Here is a 27,743-nt window from a genome sequence, read left to right on the forward strand (position 1 = left end):
TTTTTTTTTTATTGAGATGTAATTAATTTCTTCAGAGTTCCTCGACTGTCTAATTTGTCGAAAAATATGGAATAATTTATGCCCAATTTCTGGGTCTTACAAGTGGGCTGAACCTCGTCAAAAAATCTTACTTGGAAGTTAAAAGTATTCCTCCTCAAACAATAATCATAAGAAACAAAAAGAGACCTGTTAACTTAAAATCTTGTCCACATGCCATCAGCTTCTATTACAGCTCTAAGTCAATCCGGCATGGATGTCACGAGATTATGGAATAGGTTCTGATCCCCGGCGAATCTTCCCAGGTGTCAACAACGTGATTCCACAATTCGTCTCGCTTTCGAGGGTGTCGGTGGGCATAGGTGGCTATTCTGTAGTGACATAAACATGGATTATCTCTCAGAACGTTTCCGTAAAAGTAAATTAAATTCATTCCTTGAAACTGACAACCTTAGTCGTAGCATAATTTTTCCACCAGCATACAAGCTGAAGTAGCACAGTCATTGATAAAAGTTTTGTACACAGAATTAGACTGAATTTCTATTCGACAGAATCTATAATTAATGGCTTGTCTGAACATGATAAACAAATCCAATGTCACTGAACAATTTCAAAATATTAATTTAAAAACTAAAAAAGGGTCGTAAATGCTGTATCTAGTGATTATTTACATTTATGTCTACAAAATGAATCTTGGAAAAACGTATATGATACTGGTAGGGGAATGTCGGGTAGGGCCGGACGGCGGGTGTGTCCGGACACTTACAGTTTTCGTAAATGCCGTAAGATGGAAGCATGTTCTTGAGTGCGTTTAGAAGCCTCCCTCCCGAGTACTGAATACACATCAGTGTGTAGCTCTACCTCCTGGTGTTAAGTGTGTACGTCATTGTTCGTGATTTCCATTGTGTCTGCTCTCCGCCTCAGTATTATTCAAGACATCACTACTTTGAAATAAAGTAAGTGAAGTGTATCTGCCAACTACTGTTGTGTTTATAGAAGTGTTAGGGAACTAATTATAGAAGTGCGCTTTAAAATTCAAGTAACTTTAGAAATGGCGGGAATTCTTTCATTGGCGTGTGTATCGGGTAAGACCGGACAGTGCTTTGTCGGGTAGCACCGGACACATAAATAAAATGCTTTTCTGTGTTACAGAGCTCACTGTTGGAGGAGATAATGCCGAAATCTCAAGAAAAACATAATATAAAGGGATGTTGGACCGAAGAAAATATGAAGCATGCCATGAATGATGTACTAATGGAAAAAATTAGTATTAGAGAAGCAGTTAGAGTGTATGGCGTTCCGAAGAGTTCTCTGCATGACAGAATTAATAAAATAAAGAAAGGGAAGGAAGCTAATGTACCGCCTAAATTAGGCAGATTTGAACTTACTTTCTGCGAAACATATGAAGAGGAACTATTAGCCCATATCAGACAGCTCGACGGCATGTTTATGTCACTAAGCAAGAAGGAATTCTTGAAATTGGCATATGATCTAGCCGTGGAGTTGAGATTGCCACACAGGTTTAACAAGACAAAGAAACTTGCCGGCAAAGACTTTTATTATGGATTTCTGAAAAGGCATCCTGAAATAGTATTAAGAGTACCTGAATCCACTAGTATGATGAGAGCAGTGGGTTTTAACAAGCCCCAAGTAGACCTGTTCTTCAGCAAGCTTGTGGAATTGATGGAGAAACATTCATTTCCCCCTTCACGGATATACAATGCGGATGAAACTGGTGTTTCTTCAGTGTATGATAACTGTAAAGTGATGTCCTTGAAAGGAAAAAGGCAAGCGAAGGTGTAGCTCAGCCAAACGGGTGGATGAATGGTGACATATTTATTGGATGGCTGAAACACTTTGTAAAGCACGTGCGTCGAAGTAAAGATAGCCCTGTGATGAAGAAAATGAGAAAATGGATGAAGTGGTTTTCACAAAACCACATGTCGAAGAAAGTCAATCTTCAGTCAGCACTCCGTGCAATGATTCTGCGTCAATTGCGCCTCTCTTGAAGAAACTGTCCCCAATCCCTGATGCAAGCAAACGAAGACTTGCTACGAGGAAACGAAAGGCAGAGAAGAGTCAAATTCTGACTGGAACCCCCTATAAAGAGTCGCTGGAAGAGAAACAGGTTCAAAAGAACAAAAAGGATGAGAAAAAACGCCGGAAATGCGCAAAAACTCTAAATTTGGATCAACCTTAAACATCAGTTCAGGCTTCTGCTTCCAGTGTGACTTGTTGCATATTGTGTGGTGAGAGTTTTGAAGAAGACTGGATTCAGTGTGAAAAGTGCAAGGGTTGGGCGCATGAAAAGTGCGCAAATTTAGAAAATGCGACCTTTTATTATGAGTGTGACAAGTGTATGCAAGTGCAATAACTCTTTCTTTTCAATTCAAACCATCTGTTGTACTTTTTAAAAAAACTTTTTGACTGTCCGGTACAACCCGCCAATATCCGAATCACTAGGCAAAATGTATATTTATAAATAGGCCTTTCCTCAGATTATTAATGTCTATTCATCAATAACAGTACACGTATATTGTTTTATGATTCTTGAATAGTGTTATTAAAGATTTTGTTCTTCTCGTTAACATAAAACCAAGTCAATATGAAAGAAAAACCTTAAGTGTCCGGACCTACCCGACTCTCCCCTACTACTGATATTAAGAGTAAATGTATTGTATCTTTCACTTAATTTCAGAATCACTTCAGTGGATGTTCTCCACTCAATGTTGTGAAAAAATTCAAAAGTAAAAAAATGTAGATAACGCAGGGACTTAAAAATCTCATGTATTAAAAAGAAGAATCTCTATGTAATGAGCTGCAATGTAATGATCCTCATGTTCTTAAATACTACAAGAAGTACAGTGTAATTTATCAAAAATTATGAAAGAGGGAAATAGAATACATTTGATTATAAAAGTACCAAATTCAGATAATGCAATTAACGCTATTCGGAATGTTATTAAAGTTAAACTTGTAGATATTCTAAGAAAGAAAATATTTTTTCATTAAAACAAGTGATTATAAAGTAGAGGATTCCAAATCTATTGCAAATTCTTTTAACGTCTTATAGTATATAGTACAGAAATATTATTGACAACTTAAACATTAAAGATTTTGCAAAAGATACTACAATTGGTTACTTAACAGTTGCATTTAATAATTAGTATTAATATATGTAATTAGTCAATAACTGCAACATTGCTTTTTCATTCAATCATAATATGAATAAAATTGAATGCACATTAAATTAAACACTATTGGAAACACGTAGATAAAATAGTTAAAATCAACTGAAGGGGTGAGAATGAAATAATCCAAAGCCACACTTTTAACAAAAAATGTTTTGTGCGAGTGCATTTCTTACACATATGGGAAAACTACTAATAAAATATTGTAATAATTACTCAGCAAATGACATAGCCTAAGGACTCTAAACCTTTGTAAAAGTTTGTCTGTGTGGCTGAGGAATATTTTTAATTTCATTTTAATTGTTAATTTTTAATATATATGCATTTACATTGTATATGTGTGTATATAAATGCATTCACTAGATTAACGTTTATAATATTATAACTTGTAATTTTGTATTGTCTGTGATCATTAACACTTAATCTCAGGACTTTGTAAAACTCTATTTCAACGTTACTTAGCTATTTGAACATTATTTAGACAAAAAAAAATCGTTGATGTAGACTAAGAATCGAACTCGGTCTCTTCTACACAACAGGCAGAAGTCTTAGCGTCTGAGCTATTGAAACGACACGAAAGCTTTCCGTTCTTTGCGGAGTGTCGATCTAGTCATGGAGGTCCATTGTCGATTTAACTACACGATTTACGTATATATTTATATTTTATTTACGTAATATTATCATATTTTTTGCAGTATTTGAAGTGAATTTCGGAATGATGGTAGTAACAAACCAAATAGCCTGCATTTAAGTAGCTCAATATTCGTTATCTTGTGTATCAGTGCTCTGGTCTCCGATCATGCGCAGTGTCTTACATCTGAGACTTAAGAATATTCAATCGTCTTATCCTTTTCCAGGGAAACTGTACATACTCAATAACGAACACAACAAATATGCAGACAACATAATATACTGGCACAGATACGTAGAAGACATACTCATACTATACGAAGGAAACAAAAGACAAATACACAAGCTACACGAATACATAAACAAATTACACCCAAAACTTCAATACACACTGGAACTTGAAAACAACAACTCCATAAATTTCCTAGACATCACCATAACAAAAATTGACAACAAAAACACCTTCAAAATATACAGAAAACCAATCACCACCACCACACACATACACAACACATCTAACCAGCTCATACAACACAAACATGCTGCATTCAGGACAATGGTACACAGATTACTCAACATACCTATGAGGCAACAATACTACAATGAAGAAGTGAACACAATCAAATACATAGCACAAGAAAACGGTTACAATCCAAACATAATAGACAACATCATAAGAAAGACAAGACAAAAACTTAAGACACACAAAAACACACAAAACACAACACAAACACAAGAACACAAGAAATACATCACACTAACATATGAAAACAAAAGCACACATAAGATCGCATCTTCATTCAGAAAGCAGAAATACAACACAACATACAGAGCAGAAAACACACTACAAAGACATCTCAACACACAAAAAACACAAACAAATAAATACGACCACACAGGTGCATACAAACTCAAATGTAATAGTTGCGACAAGTTCTACATTGGACAGACAGGCAGATCATTCCAAACATGCTACAAAGAACACATTAAAGCAATAACCAGAGGACACAATACATCTACATACGCCGATCACATAACCAATGCTAACTATACATACAATAACATAAATGCGGACATGGAAATCCTACATATACAACCCAAGAATCAAAAACTCAACACACTAGAACACTACGAAATATACAAACACACTAAAACACACCCCGATCAAATTCTCAACACACAGATCAATTTTAGCACACACACACACTATTTGACTCCACCTTTCAACACCTTTAAACAATCAAACGCACCCACATAACAGGCAAAGAAGTTCGAGATGACGCGAGATCTAGTAGACTCTGAGGATGGTGATGAAGCACCGAAACAGCTGTAAGCCGCACAAACTTACATAATTAACACGAGTAAGTCCGCTAGTTAATCAATTACTTAAAAATTTTACTTTATATGCTAATCTTTAGATCTCCTGTGGCTCGGTAAAAAATGTAATTAGGGACCTAGTTTTTTACTGCTTATAGCAGAGACTACAAGACAACTTTTCTACCTTAGGGCTATGTTTTGAATTTCTGATATTTTTTTATATGTCCTAAGTCGGAAAGGTCCGTTCAGGCTTCTCTATGCAGATCGGTTCAACTCCACCTTCTACTGCTTATCTTCCTCGGAACGGGCTCTCCACACTACTGTCATGTGAGCCGACGGAACATTACCACACTCTAGTCCATACAGTCACGAAGCTTGAGGTGATGGTTTGCAATTCTCGCGATGTATTGCTCCAAGTGGATAGCAACTGAGAGTATTAGGAATAATGCAGTGAGCTCTATACTAAACTGGAGGCACAACTCAATGCTTTAAAAGCGTGACGCGAATGCTGAGCGTATTCCTATCTCTTTCTAACAAAGTGTTGTCTCTCTTGCAGTATCGTACACAATGACAGTATTTTATTGCTTATTGCGCATGTGCAAAATTAATCTCACGAAAGCCTAATTGAAACACATTAGTTAGAAAGAGAGAGCAATACCCTCACCAACAGTCACGCTTTCAGACAGGAAAGAGCATTGAGATGTTGCCTCCTGTTTAGTATAGAGCTCACTGGGAACAATAGACTGTGCGACAGTAGCGATGCTAGTGGCTAGCAACTAAAGTTCAACTGTCATGGATGCATATTCCCCATGTATTGAATTTCGTGACTGTATGTACCGATATAGGCTATAACTACAACGTATTTGGTATGTACTAGACTGTGACATACTACCTGGGGTCGGACTGCATAGGAACTCTCTGTATCCGTGCGTTTTTTAAAGCGAAACGTGAAGCGCTGCAGCAAGACCATTTTTATTACATTTGCTTTACCTTCGCTCCAGCACCGTGCAGCAAATCCAAACACCGCTTTACGAGTTTGCTGCACGATCCATCATGGCGGAATGCGTGTTTTGGTCTTTTGCAACGTTTATTATTGTTAAAATCGTTTAGTAATAATAATTACTGGTCATTATCATGGAAGTCGAAAGTATTTACCGTATTCGGTTATTTTAAGGTTAAATTTATTGCTGCAGTAATAGAAGCCAATATTAATTGTCCACCAGTTTGCAGTCAGCTGGCCGAATTGTTTTTTTTTTTGATCCTCTTTTTGCTGCAGCAAAGGCACGAAGTGCTTTACTGAAGCGGTTTAAAAAACGTACGGATACATCGCTGACTGAATTTAACTCGTGATTACTCGTGCACAATGTGAGTTCTTCGGCCTTACAGGTCACGTATTAATAACTGTTAGAATCTGTTACTCACGGGTTTTTCTTGCCGTCCATCCAGATTTTGAAGAGGGAGATGGCCTTGCGCACACAGGGGTAATATCCGGTGTGGCAGGCCCACATCACTATCTCCTTGCGGTGCAGTGTCTTCAGGTAACTGTCGTTTTTGTGGGGCTTGACACCCAACTCTAGAAATTGCTGTTCCACAAGGTGCTGGATAAAACGCTGAAACAGACACAATCATCTGGTGTAATCAATCAGCGAAGGCTGGATAATGCACAAAAATGATTCAAAGTCAATTCTTCAGTCTCTTTCTAGGTGATGTAACCTTGTTATGGTTCCCCTCCTTCCACTTTATGGCAGTTTGAATCTTACCCACTGTATATAAAGAAGACAATAATTCAATGTCATAGAACCAACATAAACTTGGTTCTTGAAAGTATAACATAGGGTTCTTCTTCATTACATTAGACCAGTGGTTCCCAAAGTGAGGGTCGCGACCTCCAGGGGAATCGTGTAAGGAGTTGGGATCACGAGTTGATTTACAAAGTAGCCTAAGTAAAAAAGTTTCTTATTAACATACATTTATTTTGTATTTAGAAATGTAAACATAAACAACGTTGAACATAGGAATAAAAAAGTTTCAATACTTATAAAGTAAACAAATATTTAATGAGATTAATGCGCCTGTTTTTCAGAAAATAACTTCTCAGATCTGGACTCAGTATTCTATACAAACATACATTGAGCCTAAATGTCATATAAGTATAGCTCTTAAATATGGTGCTAGTTTCGGCCCAAGACTTTATAATAAAATTACAAACCATTTTCCAAATTTGAAATATTTTAAAATTGAAGCTTTTAAAAAAGAAATTTATAAAATTATTCATGATATATAATATTAACAAATATGTGTATTTTTTTACCTTTTATTTCTGTCGACTATATTAATTTTTTATTGAATATCATTGGCTTCTACCTGATTGTCAATTTATATTAAATGTGTTTTTTCTCTGTTTTTCTCTTCCTTTTTTTGTTCTTGTGTGTTATTTATTGGTTTGAATTAAGTTACTTACTGTATGTAGTAAACTGTCCTTGTAAATTTTATGTTATATTATTGGCTAAGACCACACCGTACACGAGCCTGGCTCTTACGGTAGTGGCTAGAAACATTTTTGCTTTATAATTTTAATTTGCACTCACTAGCTAGTTAGCTAGTTAAATACAGTGATGTCATTTTAAAGTTCAAAGAAATTTCTATTTTTGTTTCGATGGTGATCATAGACGAGAAACTTATTTTATATGCGAGGTTGCAAATCAATATGTTATATGTGATCAGCAGGGCGCGGATTTTAATGACCTTAAAACTCCTAAGAATGATCCACAAAAGACCCAAAAATATTAGAAAATGACCTAAAATGCTCAAAAAAGACCTGAAAATAAACAATCCTTTACAAAAGTAGTAAAAATCGTACCTCAAATTAACAGCTGTCCTCTCTATTCCAATAGATGACAGTATACACACGAAAAATTCAGGCATGTGAACGACCGGCGGTTGTCGACGAGGACATTGTTATACATACAATGAGAAGCTTTTCTCCACATCCGCGCTGACCGCAGGAGCATACTTGAAGAGTGACAGGTCACTGGGTGTTAATTCTTTTTGTATCTTCTCTGTTTTGAAGCTTTCTCTGAGAGTACTTTAACGATTGTAAACAAATTTTTATATCCTGGATTTTTTCTAACACAATTTCTTTTTTTCGAAGTCAGAGCATATAACAACTCAGCTGAGAGCTTCATCTTCTATTCTATTTCTCTTCTTCCTTTTGAATCACTCACTACAGAGAAAATCCTTTCAGATTCCGCGTTTGAAATGGGTAGTTGTTTAGTCAACTGTCCGAAGTCAGGTCTGAACCTCACAAGTTATACCAACAAGGCACCACTTTGGAGACAACTAGCTAGGAAATAATGGGATAGGGTGGTCAGTTCCTTTTTCCCTCCATTGCATACATCGTCGATTAGTTACATCATCATCCTTCATGCATTAGGAAATTGATTCCTGTAGCAGCTACTGAAATTGGTCCATCCATCTTCCGGTTGGTCTTGCAATATCTCTTCTTCCCCGAGGTTTATATTTCCAAAACTTATATGGTATCCTGTCCTCCTGCATCCTTGAAATGTGAGACATCCATGTATTTCTATATTCTTCTATTTTATTGTTTAATTCATATATCTCAAGTTCTTCTCTTATTTCTTCATTTCTTTTATGTTCTATTTTCCTGTAACCTGCTACGCTTCTCAAAAATTTCATCTCATTTGTTTGTAATCTAGAGGAATCTTTCTTTTTCATAACCCATGTTTCGCTTCCATATAATAAACTGGGCACTTACATCACCTTATAAAATTTTAACAATGTATCTTTTCTAGCTTTTGATTTCAGGGTTATTCTTATTGTTCCATTTATGTAATTAAATTTTTCTATTTCTTCTTTGTGATCATAGTCTCCTTTATAAGATAAGGTAACGCCCAAAAATTTTAATTTATTTACCTGTTCTATGATACTGTTTCCTATCACTATTTTAGATCTTACAGGAGATTTGCCACAAAATGCCATAGTTTTAGTTTTATGTACTGATATCTCCATATTATAGTTCTTATTTATTTTCCATAACTCATGTACTGCTCTCCGTAGGTTATTTTCATTATTTGCTATTACTACCTGATCGTCAGCGAATAGCATCATCATTATGAAATTATCTTCATTAAAATTCTGTGTATAGTTCTTTATTTTTATTTTCCATTTTCTTAATATTTCGTCCATATATATATATATATATATATATATATATTGAATAGAATCGGCGACATACTGCAGCCTTGTCTCAAACCTAAGTTAACTTCCTCTACTCTTATCTGTGTATCACCAGCTATTTGTATTTTAGAATTATATATATATATATATATATATATATATATATATATATATATATATATATTTCTAATCATTTCAACTAGATGTATTGGAATACCTCTATTATATAATATTCTCCATATTCGATTAGTTACATCTTACACTAATTAGGCTTCAGGTGCATACAAACAATTGTTCTGTCAGTACTAATTTTGGAGTTTTCCTATATTTGGGAATTTTAGTTCGTCATTGAAGTATTTAGCTTAAATGACTAGAAAAATCATCTTAAAAATTAAATAAATTACCAAAAAATACCCTCGAAATTTAAAAAAAAATGACGAAAGATTAAAACAGCGAAAAATGACAAAAAAACGTAAAAATTTATTTCTATAGCCAGTAGCTCATATCCAGGGTTTATACAGTATATGTAAGGGCGCCGCAAAGGATGTAAAGAAAAAAAGATGGCATATCATCAAAATCCGTACCCTGGTGATCAGGAATAAAAGGTAGAAGCAGTCTAATATATACAGTCACGAAGCTCAATACATAGGAAATATGCATCCATAGATAGTTACTAACCACTAGGATCGCTACTATCGCCTCATCACAGGCAATGCGAAATAATATCTGCACAGTCTATTGTTCCTAGTACCCTCACAACTCAAGCTTCGTGACTGTATTTACTAGACTGTGGTAGAAGTAATGTGGTAGGAAGAGTAGAAAAAAGGTAAAAGAAAGATGAAAGGTAGGGGAGGAGAAAGATTGAAATGAAGAGGAAAGTCAAAAGACAATGGCGAGAGAAGAAGGAAGGAAAGTGGATGAAGGTAAAATAGAAAAATGAGCATAGAGGAGTACGAAGTGGAGGAAATTGGAAGGGAGAGAAGGAAAGAAAAGATGGAACATCAAGACTTGATAAGTGATGCCGACATTTCGTGAAAGATGAATAAAATTATAGTAGGCTATACGAGTGCTTATAACGGAGTATTCACCTTATAGGTGGGCAGCGCGTCTGTGAGGCGCAGCATGCGTCTGATATAGCCCAAGTTGCTGAGTGCAGACTTCCAAGCCAGGTAGTGGGTCTCGCGGCGCAGGTAGCTGGTGACGTTGAGGGCCACGGGATACGGCAGCAGGTCGGCGCGGGCTAGGTCGAGCGCATCATCGATGAGTAACGCCCTGTTCAGCACCGACACCTCCTCGTACTTGTCGCTGTCGAGTTGCTGTGATAATAGGTGCCAGTTCGCCATATCGTAGTTCACGCGGTACAAACCTGCAACAGTATTAGGACAGAGGGATATGCTGTGTTATGTTACAGTTCTTTAACAGCCAATGGACATGACGGCACCTAAGTTGCGTATAAAATTAACCGTGTCGCGCAGTCTCTCAGTAATATCTCGGCATCTAGAGCAGCTACAGGCTAGTGTGACCACTCGTTTGATTTGTAATCGTGAGTTGTGCAACATTAAAGTGATAATATGCACTTAAGATGCGCTTTGAGTGAATCGTAGTGAAAAATTTGTGAACTGATTGTGAGACTAATTTTGGAATGTTGCTTTATGTGAAGAGAAAATTTATTGCATGCACTTCATTAATTACTTCTCTCATAGACCTATACTCTCCATTTGTAAACCGAAACAAAAATAAAACTAACACAACTGTAGTTTCATTCCCGAAACTGGATCACGTATTCTATGTGCCTGTGTATGTCTTGTACAGTGCAGAATTCTTACTTTAATACTTTCTTTGTAGTTTCTTTCCTACTTATGTATAATTTAATCATATTTAATCTATAGTTCTATAATATATACAGGATGGAAGCGAAGTAACCCTGCAGATTTTTCAGAGCGAATAGCTCATGTTGTACAGTTTGTAACAAAAGAGTGTAACACCATATTGGTGGAAAGTTAATAATTTTCTCAGTAGAATTATTTTTCCCGAATATTTAACACACTCTTATTTGGTAACTATTGCAAGTAGGAAAGTGATTTTTGTCCTTATCGATAAAAAATATAATAAATAATTATTTTATCCCTTTGGCATATTTCAATAGCGTGGACGGTTTTCGTGTAAATTTAATTAAAGAAACCATTAATTTCAAGCCACTAAACAATGCGAACAGATTGCAACGTTGTAGTGAGAGAGGGAGGTGGGAGGTACTGTAGTTCACATAGGCAGACAGATCTGAGAGCTTTGACCTTTTACATTTATATTATGAGAAGAAAGAACAGTTTGTTAGCGCCGAAGTTGCAAACTGCTCAAACTTCCAACTTAATTTTCTAATTAACCGTATATTTAATCATAGGTTTTATATTCATTTAAGTGTACCCTATTGTCCCCTTCAATCTGCAGGATTATTTCATTCCTACCCTATAAATGTATATTTTTTTAGTTGGTTATTTAACGACGCTGTATCAACTACTCGGTTATAGCGTCGACGGAACTGGTGATAGCGAGATGGTATTTGGCGAGATAAGGTCGAAATTTCGGCATACGCTACCTGACATTTGCCTTATGGTTGGAGAAAACCTCGGAAAAATCTAACCAGGTAATCAACCCAAGCGGGAATTGAACCTGCGCCCAAGCGCAACTGCGGATCGGCAAGCGCCTCAGCCGATTGAGCCACGACGGTAGCTGTGTGTGTGTGTGTGTGTGTGTGTGTGTGTGTGTGTGTGTGTGTGTGTGTGTGTGTGAAAAGACAACATTAAGATATATGGATCGCATATGAAGACTAAGAAAGTGAAAAATAGGTAATATTAGGGAATTCTGGTTTTGCAGTGAAGTACCTCCTCTAGGACAGGAAACTGTGAGTGAATGAATAAATGAAGGATGAATTACTTTTAAATATCAATAGAGTTGAAAGAAAATTACACTATACTCTCGCTAATCCAGCCTTCAATAATCCGCCTCTCAATTATCCGGCCTCTTTCTAGTGTACTTTCTTTCACTTCTACTGCAATAGTTTTCTGGTAAATTTGCTCCGGTGCCATTTGTTATACTATATTACTTATACACGTAAATACTTACATACTGTACGTATACACGCGTCGGCCGCGTTTGGAACGTTCTATTTTCGATTTAGAAGTCCAAGTGCAATGGTTGACGCATCATATAACATTAAATTTAATGACATTTTTAAGCACTCTTGCTAATCCGGCAACCCTCTGTGCAAAGAATGGCTGGATTAGCAAGAGTCTACTCACTGTTTCATGTTAATGCTCATTGACGGGGTCTGAACGGCTCCCCTCATTGCAGCAGAGCTAGAGATGTTGCATATGAGTCACGGCGATTCTTCAGAATTCAGTTTTCGAACAACGAGTAATCTCACTTTGCGTAGGAACACGTGCACAATAAAATTGATGATAATGATGACAATAATACTATGATAATAATTATGATACTACTACTACTACTACTACTACTACTACTACTACTACTACTACTACTACTACTACTACTACTACTAATAATAATAATAATAATAATAATACGTGTAATAATAACAATAATACGTGGTGCTACAGACCTTTTAAGGGACTAGAGCGACCAGCCGGCTGCTGGCCTCCGTCCACATGCCGAAACAGAGGTGGACGATCACCCAATTGTAATGACTGGAGATTCGTGTAGTTAGCACGATGATCCCCCATCCTTTACACCTGTTTGGTGTATTAATTTGATCATTTTTGAGATTAATTTCGTGATTTTTATATTAGTTGTGAAATACCTTCCTGTAATCATATTCAAATAATAATTGGTTGAAAACTGTTGGTAAATCGTTGTGGTGTAATCGTGCTCTGTAAGGAGCTTCAAGAATCGAACCATTTTTTTTCTGGGACTGTACAATACATATTTAAAAATGCATTATCATTTAATAAGCAAGTTATTAGGCATACCTGCAGCTTGTACGTTGAAGATGACCCAATGATCGCGGCCTGGCATGTCCTCAAGTTGAGTTTCTTCTCGCCCGGGATCCAGCCACAGTTTGGGTCGCGTAGAGTTGAAATCGGGTGATAGCTGGGAAGTGTACGTCAAAGGCACCCACCAACCCTCTCCTGTATTATGACGCGCTTCTACATCTTCTCTAGGACGCTGAAATCTCGTCTATCAATAGGCGGAAATTTGGCTTCAGTGTTTAATTACATTCTTATTCCTGGAAAGGTTCATGTCGATGACAGTGTTTATTTTTAGGAGACTTTGAATTAATTACAAATCAAAGTGCCTGTTATTAAAGCACTAAAAGATAAGATGTTAACGATGCCTGCTACAGTCCACCGTTGTGGAGTAATGGTTAGCACGTCTCACCATTTAGGATCAAGCCTGTTTGGTACATTCTACAGAATAGAGTAAGAAGAAAATATTAAACTTTTACTACAGGATAATGAAAGAACATACTTCTAACAAATTCAATGAACGATGGAAACCATTTTGGATATAGCCAAGTGTATAAAAAGTTTCAAAAGGTAAAAAAGCTGAATATGACCAATATATCTTTAAAATAAGCTCTATCAGGATAAAATTGTGAAAAATGCACAAATATCCACTAACAGAATACCTTTCTTTAATTAGTTTTTCATGAAATGGACTTCTGTATATTTTAGCAATTCACTGCTCTTATATGAAAAATATTAGTGCTGTTGATCGATCAAAATATTTAATCGATTAACTATTTGAATTTAAACGATTAAATCGAGTTGGAAAAATGTTTTAATATAATGTAATACACAATTATTGCTAAATTTAACTTGTGTTCGGTGATAAGCATAAGTATTAAATGTTGTATATATGTATATATTGTATCATTATATTACAAAACAACTATTTTAATTACTTACTAACATATTTATTATGAGGCTTATAATTTATTGTGTCAATTTCTCCGGGAATTTTTGAGAAAACATAAATAACAAAAAGTATGAAGACTGACCTAGTTAATACTGCTTCATCCATGATTTTAAACATGTGAGTGCATTCACATGCTCCGGATTAAGTGCCGCTCTACGTTTAGTAACAATGTTTCCTGCATCACTAAACACGAAAAAAAACTTTTTTCTATCAAGCACTTCTCCACGATCGTTCAATTTAAATCCAAACGTTTAACCGAGTTTACCTCTCAAATTCTCATATGACATAATGGAGTTTACACTTTTCACAAACCACAGAAAACTGATTGTTTTTCTTTATCAAACTAAACACACAACCTTCATATACAAACTCAGTACAGAAACTGCAACTGCAAAACTACAGCGGTCGAAACAAAAGACTGGCCCCTATTGTAACCGAATTACCAGATTTTTAGAAAGAGAAGAAGGTAGTTACGCTCTAACTTGCACACAGTGTAGACATGGCTATAATTTTATAAGGGATGAGGGGGACGAATCCCAGAAAAGTATGTATTTCATATGCTAGGAAGATGAGCTGACAACAAGGTGGAAGTTTTCTTGGAAAACCATAAAACGTAATAAGGGTTTCGCATTGTGTTTCAACTTTCAATAGAGGTAGACTAGGTCGCTGTCCTCATATCTCCATCTCTTTCTGAAGTGTTTGTGCAAAGATTTTTCCTAAGCTATCTGGTTTACAGTTAGAAAATAACAGTACTCTCGTGCTTTTAAGTAAGCAATTTCCGAGAGAGAAATATTGTCGGAATTTTTAATATGAGTTTGTATTAACAAAATAATAATTAATATCAACTACAACCGATTACTCGATTAAATATTTTTGATCGATTAATCTTACAACAGAAATTGATTGATTAATCGATTAAATCCAACAACACTAAAAAATATGTTAAATCATGAAAATCCTAGCCCTAACCATAAGAATACCTGCGTGACTGTTGCGGTGCCAGAGGTGTAATTCCTCGTCACAGTAAGGATGGGGAAACCCGGCAGCGAGGTCCACGCATCCATCACTTGTCTCACGTTCAAGCCATGGGGCAAAGAACCTCTCTCGTGGGCCTCTGAATCGAGGGCCACCCACAGATCGCTCTGGTTCACTGCGCCGAACTTGTTCTGCTCCAAGTATCTCCCACATCCTTTTAGGAAGGAACTCTCACCAAGAGTATGGTTCAGCATTCGGAGCACATAGTAGCCTGTAACAGTCATTCAACGTAAGCTTACTTACAGTATACACCAAATCATACTGCAGTCAGCTGATGACTTCTCACGAAAGAAATGTGAGTTCGATTTCCGACAAGTCTTTCGAAATTGATGTTTTCGATTACTTAGGTTTTCCTCATATTCTCAATCGACAGTTCTTGGAGGTGGTAGGAACTTAGCAGAAAATACAGAGTGATTCAGAAATACTTGTACAAAAAAAAACAATAAAAATATAACATATACAAAGCCTATATAGCCTGGTTCATCATCATCATCATCCTTAGCTCGACAACCCATCATGGGTCCTGGCTGTCCATAGGAGTTTCCGCCATTCATCCCTATTTCTTGCAACAATTATCCAGTTTTTAACTCCAATAGTTCTGGCATCCTCCCTGATACCATCCTCCCATCTGACCTTTGGTCTTCCTCTTTATACTTCCCCCTGGTTCATATCGGAGGACTCTGATGGCTGGTCTCGAGTCCTCTAATCTCATTATATGACTAGCCCATCTCAGGCGTCCCATTTTTATAAATGATGTTATATTGGGTTCACTGAAGAGTTCATATAATTCATGATTATACCCGGCTCTCCATTCGTTATCCACATTTACTGGCCCAAAGATCGACCTTAAAACCTTTCGTTCAAAAATGTTTCATCTATGTATATCCTTTTTTGTCAATGTCCAGGATTCTGAGGCATAAGTGAGGACTGGTCTTATCAAAGTTTTATATGTCCTAATTTTGCTTTGGTGGGTTAATATTTTAGATCTAATATGTCTCACGAGACCATAGTAGCATCTATTAGCGAGGAAGATCCTTTTACCAATTTCAAGGCTCATATCATTATCCTGACTAACTATAGAGCCCAAATAACTAAAATTAGTTACTCGATCAAATTTATAGTTTCCAATCTCCAAGAAATCATTTGCACCACAAGCTCTTTTTGGGTTAGATATCATGTACTTGGTCTTCTTTTCATTCACTTGTAGTCCCATCCTCTTTGCTGCGTCCTATAGCCTGGTTATGAGTTGTAATTAGAGGAAGGCACAATATTGAGAATATTTTGTCAAAATACGGCAATTATTTTGTCAAAATATATAAATATCATATAAATATCTCAATTCTAAATATATTCGTTCCTAAACCTTCCGGAACAGGTTTACATTATTTAGAGTATATAATAAGTCAGAGATTATACTTGTGTCTAGGCTATAGTTAGGGTTCCCAACTTTTGTTAAGAAAATACGGATGAGAAAGGAATTGACAAAATATCACATAGAAAATTAACAAATTGTTCACTTTAATTAGTAGAAATAATTTTATTCTACATTTTGGCAACCATCATCATTAAACAGCCAAAGATCTTGCTTATTTCGATCACTTTGGTAATTAGGCTTGAATGGAGAATATTTTGAGACAGGTTTTACGTCGAGTTTTTCATTGTTTTTGACAAATCATAAAAATTCTCTGCATAAATAGTTGAAATTGACTGCAGTTCGCAGTTTAGATTTGATTAAATGTGTTGCGTTCTTGTTTCAAACATGTGTCTATTCAGCTAGAAAACAATATCTATATGGTCATTATTATCTGGTATGCTTAGAACAAAACTCATCTGTCCTTCAAAATTTGTAACTAACAATGTTTGGATTTAAACTCATGAGCACTGAAACCCATTCTTGCAAGCATCATCTTCAATGAATCTCTGGAAAAATAAAATGCATTTCCATTCACAAAATATAATAAGTGGGTGTTTGAAATAAATATTTTCACATAATGAAAAAATGAGGAAGAAAAACATTCGAAAAAAAAAAAAAAGGAAAAATACGGGAGCGGAAAACTGCTAAAAATTTGGTGAAATATGGGAGATCCCGGGAAATACGGGAAGGTTGGCAGCCCTAGTTATAGTTAATATTCTGCCAAAAGTGAAATACTTTAATTTTTTAATTGGTTATTTTACGACGCTTTACCAAGTATCTGTGGTTATCTAGCGCGTGAATGAGATGAAGGTGATAATGACAGCGAAATGAATCCAAAGTCCAGCGCCGGAAGTTACCCAGAATTTGCTCGTAATGGGTTGAGGGAAAACCCTAGAAAAAACCTCAACCAGATAACTTGTCCTAACCCTGGCTCTCTCGTTCCACGATCAGACATGCTAACCGTTACTCCACAGCGGTGGACTGAAATACAGTAATTTAATATTAAAGGTACAGTTCTCACATTTTTTCTTTAATAGACCTATTACAATATGATTTTTTAAATCTTAAACTCGAGAGGAGGCAATTGTTCTACCTCGCCTCCCTCCTAAATAACATCTTTTAATCACAATAATGCTCTCATTATCATAAAGTCGAAGCTGTTCTGGAGATCGGGTTTCGTTTCTAATAATGAGATCCACATTAATGTAGCCTACTGTTGGTTATTTTAGGGATAAGAAGAACGAAAAGATAAAAATATAATACTGTATTAATACTAAATGAGAAAATTAAGGCATTAGTAAGGTTTTATAAAATTCAGGCTATGAATAGCAATAGCCATCTAATGATTTTGAATCTCAATATTCATTTCGTTGTGAATGTAGTATTAGGATAGAAATAAAATATGAATTTGCACCTTTGTAATATGTGATAACGTCGAATATTTGCCTAAGTTCGTTCTGGTTGTCTAACGGAAAAGTTAGAGGATGCGATGACATCAGGGAGTCCACGGAGAACACGTTCAAGAAAGCAGTCACTGTCGTCATGGAAATACTGTCCCAGCTTGGATTCACCTGCAACACAAGAGGGTTTATTATTTTAGTTAAGAATAACATATAAATTCTGTTGGGCGAAAAGCCTACGTGAAGATTAATTTTTGGTTCGGCGAAGAATCTACGTAAAGATTAATTGTTGGTCCTACAGAATTTATCTGTTATGGTAACAGATACGTTCTGTAGGGACAGAAAACTAATCTTTACATAGATTCTTTGCCCAACAATGCATATATTGTGTAATCCTGGCCACCAAAGTCACTCAATTGAGTGCGCTCCTTGTATAATGGCAGTTGACTTAGTATATATCAACATAGCCTATATGTCGAACATGGAATAAGGCCACAACACTAGAGGAGAGAGATTTGATCCGGTGTTGTAGATTAAACTTCGGCGTAGCTCAGTGGTTAGAGCGCTTAGTACGTAAAACCAAGGACCCGGGTTCGATCCCCGGCGCAGATGATGTGAATATATTAGGAGAAATTACACTAACTATTAGGAAAACCCGGGAATTTTACTTGAAGCAAGTAAAGAGATAAGTTTTAAAGTTAAATCTCGTAAAAAGAAAGTATATGATTATGCCTCGTGACCAGAATATAGTACGAAATGGAAATATAAAAATTGGAAATTTATCCTTTGAAAAGGTGGAAAAATTCAAACATCTCGGAACTACAGTAACAAATATAAATGACACTAAAGAGGAAATTAAACGCAGAATAAAGATGGGAAATGCTGCTTCTTGTCATCCAGTCTGCTCTCAAAAAAATCTGAAAATTAGAATTTATAAAACAATTATATTACCGGTTGTTCTGTAAGGTTGTGAAACATGGTCTTTCAATTTGAGAAAGGAACAGAGGTTAAGGTTGTTTGAGAATAAGATGCTTAAGAAAATATTTGAGGCTAAGAAGGATGAAGTTACAGGAGAATGGAGAAAGTTACACAACGAAAAACTGCACGCATTGTATTTTTCACCTGACATAATTAGGAACATTAAATCCAAACGTTTGAGAGGGGCAGGGCATGTAGCACGTTTGGGCGAATCTAGAAATGTACTCGTATATAGAATGTTAGTTGGGAGGCCGAGACGTAGATGGGGCGATAATATTAAAATGAATTTGAGGTAGGTGGGATATGATGGTAGGGATTGGATTAATCTTGCTTAGAATAGGGACAGATCTCGGGCTTAGGTGAGGGCTGCAAGAACCTCCGGGTTCTCTAAAAGCTATTTGTAATTATTATTTCATTGCATTAGACCTGCATGTCTATAAGAATAGGTTATTTTTATAGGGTAAATAAATAAATTATTACTATTTCTTCTCAATATCAGATTCGATTACCATAATATATGAGTATGCTAGTTTATGTATATAAGAAGGTTCTCCTATGAATCACATAGTATGCAGTTTACTATAGTGCAGAACATGATGAACTAGAAAATGTATGGAGTAACAGATTTTAAAATTGAACTACATAAGAGAAACTCATGTTTCTTCAGGAATGTCACTACTTTGCACTTTTCGGTTGATGTTTGTAATTGTAATGTCCATAGTTTCGTAACAGGCTCTGAACACACTCATGACACTTAATTTCTGATCATAGTGTAGGCCTACATATGTAAATTATTTTCGTTCTTTAGCTATCTTGTCTTATGCTCCATAGTTGCGCTTGTGCATGGGTTCAAGAATACATTTATTTTCACATTATTTCCGTTCTCGTTCTCGCTTCCGTTCCCGGTTTGTTGTGAACCAGCCTTAACTGAATACATGTAGACCGTATGCCTGAAACACGTATGTATAACAAAACCTACTCTACAGTACAAGCCTAGAGGATGAAGATCGCTAGAAAGACCTAGAAAGAGATGGCGAGATCAGTTGTGAAGAGACGTAACAGGTCATTCGAGAGGCCTAATACTTGTTTGATGATGATGATGATGATGATTATGATGATGATATGACTACGAAGGTTTCTCTCGTAAGTTATTACTAATAAACAGTTAAAAAATAACAGTAATTTATTCACCCAAGTCACGCAAGGAGATTCTGAAACTGCCTGCTTTCATTTTCCATATATTTCTGGCATCTGCTTATGAAATTAACCATTACACTACACTACGCAGTTCTCTGTGAGAAATGAGTATAAGCATACTCAAGTAGGTGGATCTAAGTTCCGTCCGAAAGAAAAATAGTGTACAAGACAAATCCATACTATTTAGATGAACTGAAACATAACATTTGCGAAATTGAAGAAATGCGAAAGACACCTAAGTGATTGTTTTAGAGAATTTTCCAGAGAATGTCCTATGTTATCTAGAGTTTATTCTGTGCGCACAGTACGTTGCTTTCTGGGCTTCTTTCTTGAACATTTCACGTTTCACGAAATTTATTTACCAATCTATGAATTGCATTTCGACCTTGAACATTATGGCCCGAGCCGTTCACACTTACGTATCACACATAAACACTCTCTGTGGAATAGAATACTTGAATTCAGCCATACTAGCTTATTTAATACACATTCTTTGTGGAATAGAATACTTAAATTCAGCCATACTAGCTTATTTAATACACTCTTTGTGGAATAGAATACTTGAATTCAGCCATACTAGCTTATTTAATACACACTCTTTGTGGAATAGAATACTTGAATTCAGCCATACTAGCTTATTTAATACACACTCTTTGTGGAATAGAATACTTGAATTCAGCCATACTAGCTTATTTAATACACACTCTTTGTGGAATAGAATACTTGAATTCACCCATACTAGCTTATTTAATACACACTCTTTGTGGAATAGAATACTTAAATTCAGCCATACTAGCTTATTTAATACACACTCTTTGTGGAATAGAATACTTAAATTCAGCCATACTAGCTTATTTAATACACACTCTTTGTGGAATAGAATACTTGAATTCAGCAATACTACCTTATTTAACACATACACACTCTCTGAATAATGCAGCCTAAAGGACATGTGTTTCTTTTACGAAATTATAAATTATAACACAGACTGACGTGGCGTAACCTTCAGGCAGCCGGCTTCACAATTAGATATATGGCAGCGCTATCGCTTTGATTTGCCGCGGACGGATGGGCCGAGCGCGCGGGTCCAATACTTATTGTTCACTCAATACTTTACAGTCTAATTAATGACATATATGCGTATATACTCGTATAAATACTATATAATTCGCATACTTATAACCAGGGAACGGATTTATATGGACTAAAAATATATGAAATATGTAAATATATATGTAGTTATTTTTACCAAAATATGGAATTAAATATGGATTTTTACCAAAATATGGAATTAAATATGGACTTAAAATTATAAAAAAATGACTATGTACGTTAAATATTGGTACATTTTAATCAAACTAAACAAAAAATATAATGGACGTACCTTATCTTCCAATGTAGTTTCAACAAAACACAATTTTTATTGTCTGTTACCATAACAATAGGTTACAAACATTTCTTTCAAGTGCTGAAAAGTGAATCTTCTTCTATTGTCTCTGAGGATAGATTTATACTGACTAAAAGAGCGTTCGACGTCACAAGAAGTAACTGGTACATAATTCAATTTCACAATGTCTGCTGGGGATAAGTCCAAGTTAATCTTCACTGTTGATTCACCACTCATCACAGCAACAACCTTTTGTAGTTCTTCATATCCAGGGTTTTTTGAAAGTACAGTGTCCACCTTAGCTCTTACTGCATCTGCAACTTTACCTCTACCACGATTCAGTTGTTCCACAGTACTATTTATAATTTCAAAACTTTCAGATAGTGAAAGGTGCCTATTTTGGAGACTTTTGAGCGTTTTTATGATGCATGAAAATGTATGCTGAATGTGAGCTAAGTCATTCTTCACACTTATGTCACAGGTAACTGTTTTCGCAGTATCAATTGAGACTGCATCTTCAGAGTCCAATGCAAGGAGAACATTGTTAATAGAGTCTATATGTTCGGCATAATATTCAACTGCTTCTAGCCATGTACCCCATCTAGTTAAAATTGGCTTTGGTGGCAATGGAATTTCAGGGTACATTTCTTTCAACACGTTAACTCTACTGGGAGCTTTGAGAAATACTTTTTTCACTGATGAAATCAACAAATCTACTTTAGGGAAATTGTCTCTGACCACTTCTGCCACACGATGAAATGCATGCGCCACACAAGTAAAATGAGTCAATTTAGGATATACAACAGATAATGCTTGTCCAGCTTTGACCATATAAGGGGCAGCATCGCTAATAAAGAATAACACATTATCGTACATAATACCCTTTGGCCACAGGATACCCATAGCTTCGTTGAACAGTTTAACTATAGTTTTGTTATTGCACTTTTCTAGAACATCACAATGTAAAAGAATTCGTTCAGAATATTGTTCACTTAACAAACCGATAACTACATTACCAACAAGTCTACCTTCTTTGTCGGGAGTCTCATCAATGGAAACCCAAATTGAACTATCTTTAATTTCATCTCTTATCTTCTGTATTGTCTCATCGTAGATGGATGGAGCATACGTCTTCCTAAGTGTTGACTCATCCGGGATTGTATGTTGAGTATATTTTTCAAGGAATTCCCTGAAGACCTTATTCTTTAGTTTGTAGAGAGGAATATCAGCAGAGATGAGAGAACGGCACAGGTCGATGTTAAACTCAGATCTTACATTCGATGTTGTTGGTTGTGTTAAAAACAATTGTCTCTGCTTGGAATTTAGTTGTTTGTTGGCCTGATGTTTACTAGTTGTAATGTGTTGTTGCACCAGGAACTTTTGTGTAGATGATACTGCACACTGACACAAATTACAAAATAATATTTTATTGTCAGTTGATAAACCATCTTCTTTAAATTCTGAAATGTAACTTGTTAGTTTTGATTTTAAATTGACTGAATGACGTACTTTTGGCATATTTACCGTCTTTATAGTATGATTTACAAAACTGAACCTATGTGTACTCTGACTGGCATTTAACTGTTGAGCTGCACAACTGAAGTCTGTTAAAAATTTTAAATTAAATTAATACAGTTTTGTAACTTACTTTCCCATTGTTGATAGGACTGCTAATTTTCAAATAACTCTGATGTTAAAGGGATTACTGAACATGTGTTTAAATCTCTATTGTTGAAATGTATTTTTAAAAGTTAATGGAATTTTGTTTTGTTTTATTGTTAAACCTAATATAATATGGACTGTTTTATATGAAATATGGAAAATATATGGAAATTAACGAAAATATGTACTAAACTCTAAAATATGGAAAAATATGGAAAATAAAAGTAGGATTTTTCAACCCTACACATTGTGAAACATAAAGATAATGCAAAATATAAATTATATTAGCTTTATAAGTAAATATGTATTTACATATAAATCCTTTCCCTGCTTATAACCTATCGCATTATGCTGATGGATGGGCGCTAGAAACCAGAAAAAATAATGCACATTAGGTTTCCTCCGAATGAAACTTCGGATTTTCCATATAAAACGCCAGAAGCATCTTAATTACGCTACTATAACGTTTAGATCTGTTATAAATAATAAGAGAAAAATACCAATTTATAGGACCTAATATCCTTCGCCAGAATATGAATGTTCAGTGTAAATTAAAAAGAGAAAACGAATGAAAAAGGATAACTAAGTAGAAGTGAATATGCATGCGACTTACGTAGTTGGCCCCAACAGCGGAGAAGTAGGTGGCAAAGCCCTCGTTGAGCCAAATGTCCTTCCACCAATGCGGGGTAACCATATTGCCGAACCAAGAATGAGAGAGTTCATGCGACATGATTTGGGCGATGTGCTGGCGACTGGACTCGGGGGACAACCCCGCATCGTGTAATAGATATTTCTCTCTGTAAACAAAACGTAACACGAGAATAATATGAAATTCTCCAGATAATTTAACTGTCAGTCAATTACTGTATAGCTATACGACACAATACGCGCCGTACAAAACTGGATTTAACTCTTCGGCACTCACCCCATTATTTGTGACACCAGTACTCGCGCGAATTACATATTTATAATTCATCTCTTTCTTCTATTTTTTTAATAATCAATTCTTCTGCACTTATGAATATGTAATTTTACAACATATATATAACAGTAGCATTACTTTCTCAGTCTATTAAACTGTTTGTGATATAACAGTAGAACTCAATTCGAAATTTAATATTTAACTTCGGAATACGTATTATATGTCTTTCTTGTGTTAAATTCTATCGTACCCGGTTAACATGTTTCGGTCTGTTGTTGACCTTCTTCAGAACTGGCTGTTGCTGATCTTGGCGCGTTTTGTTTTGTTTCCTGTGGGGGTGTGTTTGTGTAGTGTAATGTGGAGTCAAAGAATGTGTGTGTTCTGAAATTGAGTTGTGTGTTCAGAATTTCATTTGGATGTGTTTTTGTGTGTCTGTATATTTCGTAGTGTTCTAGTGTGTTTAGTTCCTGGCTTTTGGTTGGAAGTGTAGAATTTCCATGTCTGTGTTGATGTCTCTGTAGGTGTGGTTAACATTTGTGATGTGTTCTGCATATGTGGAAGTGTTTTGTAATTTTGTTATGGCTGTGATGTGTTCTTTGTAACGTGTTTGAAATTACAAAACACTTCCACATATGCAGAACACATCACAAATGCTAACCACACCTACAGAGACATCAACACAGACATGGAAATTCTACACCTCCAACCAAAAAGTCAGAAAGTAAACACACTAGAACAATACGAAATATACAGACACATAAAAACACATACAAATGAAATTCTGAACACACAACTCAATTTCAGAACATACACACAAACTTTGACTCCACATTACACTACACAAACACACCCCCACAGGAAATAAAACAAAAGGCGTCAAGACCAGCAATAACCAGTTCTGAAGAAGGTCAACAACAGACCGAAACATGTTAACCAGGTACGATAGAATTTAACACAAGAAAGACTCATAATACGTATTCCGAAGTGATATAATGTTAAACGTTGTGTAATCAAGATGTTAATATTCAAATCAGTGATGCCAATATAATGAGTATTATGATGCAAAGAATGTAATGAAGACTCCATTGCTATTATTATTATTATTATTATTATTATTATTATTATTATTATTATTATTATTGTCATTATTATTAATATAGACTTAATTGTTAGTTATTATAAACTACACTCTAGAGTTATTATCTTCTATTCCTAAAATTTAAGTTACTATTGGGTTCAATTATACGTCTGTTTCACATGAGAAGATGTCAATGTTCTGTAGGCCTATTATCAAATATGTCCACGTAATCATTTATATTGCAGGATAAAATAAGCACTGCAACATTAGAAAATACGTATAAAAATGTGTTATGAATGGCTTATAGGAATAAGTCAAATTACGAAAATATGGTCTTGTATTCTCTCTGTAAAAAACACTCGCGCGGTTCAAATTTTGTAATCCACTTTTAAAACATATATGTATTGCTACACAGAAAAACAATCACACCCAAACACTTCAGACATCAGGCTAAACTGTAACAGAAAGGTAATGAAAATTTCACGCTATCAGTATTGAAAGCGGAGATGTGATGTCGTAATAATCAGCAATGAATTACAAATGTAGCCTCTCGAGTACTGAAGGATTACAATATCGATGGTATTGAACAGAAACCTCGAATGCCAAAATATTCAATTTTACAGAAGAGCGAAAAAAAATATTATAATATCTTTATAGCGAACAAATATTTCACATAAGAGGATATTTAAATATCCTCTTGTAAAGTCTACATCCATGTCCTGACATAAGATGTGCTTACAGAAGATTCGGGAAGACTTTCTTTATAGGGATAAGGTGAAATCCCATTTTGAGGAAACAGGAAACAACACTCTCCTTATGTGTGTATTGTTGTTTATTTTTACCCGAAGAAAATGAGTCTCAGTCCTTCAGGATGTCATTTGAAAGAGGAAACAACACTTGTCCTATGTACACGTCGTTGATTACCAAAGCAAATGAGACCTAGTTCTCCAGGCAATCAACTTCAGCTAATGAGGAATTACACATTTTGTGTATTTTGTGTGCTCAGTCTTAAGCAAATTGCAAAGGAAGTCGGTTCTCTTTGTGCAAGTCAGGGGATAGTAACGTGTAGCGGAGGCGTTGACCTGTGTTAAACCGGTGAATAAGTGTGCGTAATAGTAAAATGGAGGACAGTACAGTGAAACAAGACCTAATGGAAATGAAGGAGAGCATGGCAGAGCTAAGGAAGAAGATGGAAGAAATTCAACTGGAAAACGAAATTCTGAGCAAATGGGATTAGTTTGAGGCGGGAAAGAGGAGAAAAAACTTGTTATTTTTCGGGATATAAGAAAAAGATAGAAAACAGAGTATCCATACATATGAGAAGGTATTAGGAGTGTGTTGGGAATGTTTTGGTATGGACGTGAGCGATGGACAAGTACAGGATGCATTTAGAGTAGGAAAGAAGCAAATACAAAATACAGAACAAGTTAGGCCAATACTAGTAAAATTTAAGAGTGTGGTTACGAAGGAGAGGATTATGAAGAATAGGAGGATGCTAGGGAACACAACGATCAGAATAGATAACGACTGGAGCTACGAAGTGAGAATAGAAGAAGAGTTTTAATCCCTTTTCTTAAAGCAGCACGAAGAAATGGACAATTCGGGAAACTTATCAAGGACAAAATTAAGATAAACAATTTGGTTTTAGTGTAGAGGAGTGCTTAGTAACGTTAAAGGAACCGATTGTAGGCTCAGAAGAAAAGGACAAATTTTGAAAGAAAAAATCAAGAATATCGTATCTAAAGGCGAGGTTAGTGACACAAGTATGGTGAGTGTACGCGAGACAAATGGAAACGTGTTAAACTCAGCGAAAATTTCCGGAAAGCAGGCAGTGACGTCAAATGAAGAAGAAACAGGAGTGACGCGAACTGGTATTCAGGAAGCACACCAGAATAAAACCTCAATGCAAGCGAATGGAAATAGTGGACATCAGATGGGAGCAAATCCGAAGCGAGTGAAGGAACTAAGATCTAAATCGAGGCTGAAGAAAAGTAGAGTAACGCAAGTAGGAGATAGTTCAGGGAGCAGTGATGAAGGAAGAGAGGAAAACAAGTTGAAAAAACAGCATGACTTAAGGAAATGGTGTGAAGGGGAAATAAATCATGAGAAAAGAAAACTAAGGCTTAAAAAGTTGCAAAGTGGAAAAGTGTGTAGTGAAAAGTGCAAATAATTAGAGATGTAGAGTGAGGGGAAGGGCGTTATGGTATTTTTGGTACAATAATGGGTTAGGAGTAAACTTGTGGAAGAATTGGTGACAGACAAGAAAAGACTGGAGGAAGAATTGCAATAATAAATTTAAAATAAGTAATGTCCTAAATGACTTGTACGAGAGGCATGTAAAACGGTGAGTCGGCACTGTATACTAATAATGTGAAGTGCCGCCTCACCGAAAGAATATTGCTT

The 27,743-nt window shown here is 35.7% G+C and overlaps 1 protein-coding gene across 1 annotated transcript in view; it reads right to left on the reverse strand.

Moving 5' to 3' along the window:
* The window catches only part of LOC138700020 (aminopeptidase N-like), an 81,111-nt gene that overhangs the window by 14,671 nt on the left and 38,697 nt on the right, over nt 1-27,743 (reverse strand). The window contains exons 7-12 of the mRNA XM_069826308.1: nt 23,954-24,137; nt 18,131-18,287; nt 15,248-15,513; nt 13,319-13,526; nt 10,421-10,698; nt 6,558-6,745 (exon numbers count right to left, since the gene is read on the reverse strand). Coding sequence (XP_069682409.1) covers nt 6,558-6,745; nt 10,421-10,698; nt 13,319-13,526; nt 15,248-15,513; nt 18,131-18,287; nt 23,954-24,137 — 1,281 coding nt within the window. The remainder of the gene's footprint in view (nt 1-6,557; nt 6,746-10,420; nt 10,699-13,318; nt 13,527-15,247; nt 15,514-18,130; nt 18,288-23,953; nt 24,138-27,743) is intronic.

The sequence above is a fragment of the Periplaneta americana genome, chromosome 5 (assembly GCF_040183065.1).
Source record: "Periplaneta americana isolate PAMFEO1 chromosome 5, P.americana_PAMFEO1_priV1, whole genome shotgun sequence".
Taxonomy (NCBI): Eukaryota; Metazoa; Arthropoda; class Insecta; order Blattodea; family Blattidae; genus Periplaneta; species Periplaneta americana.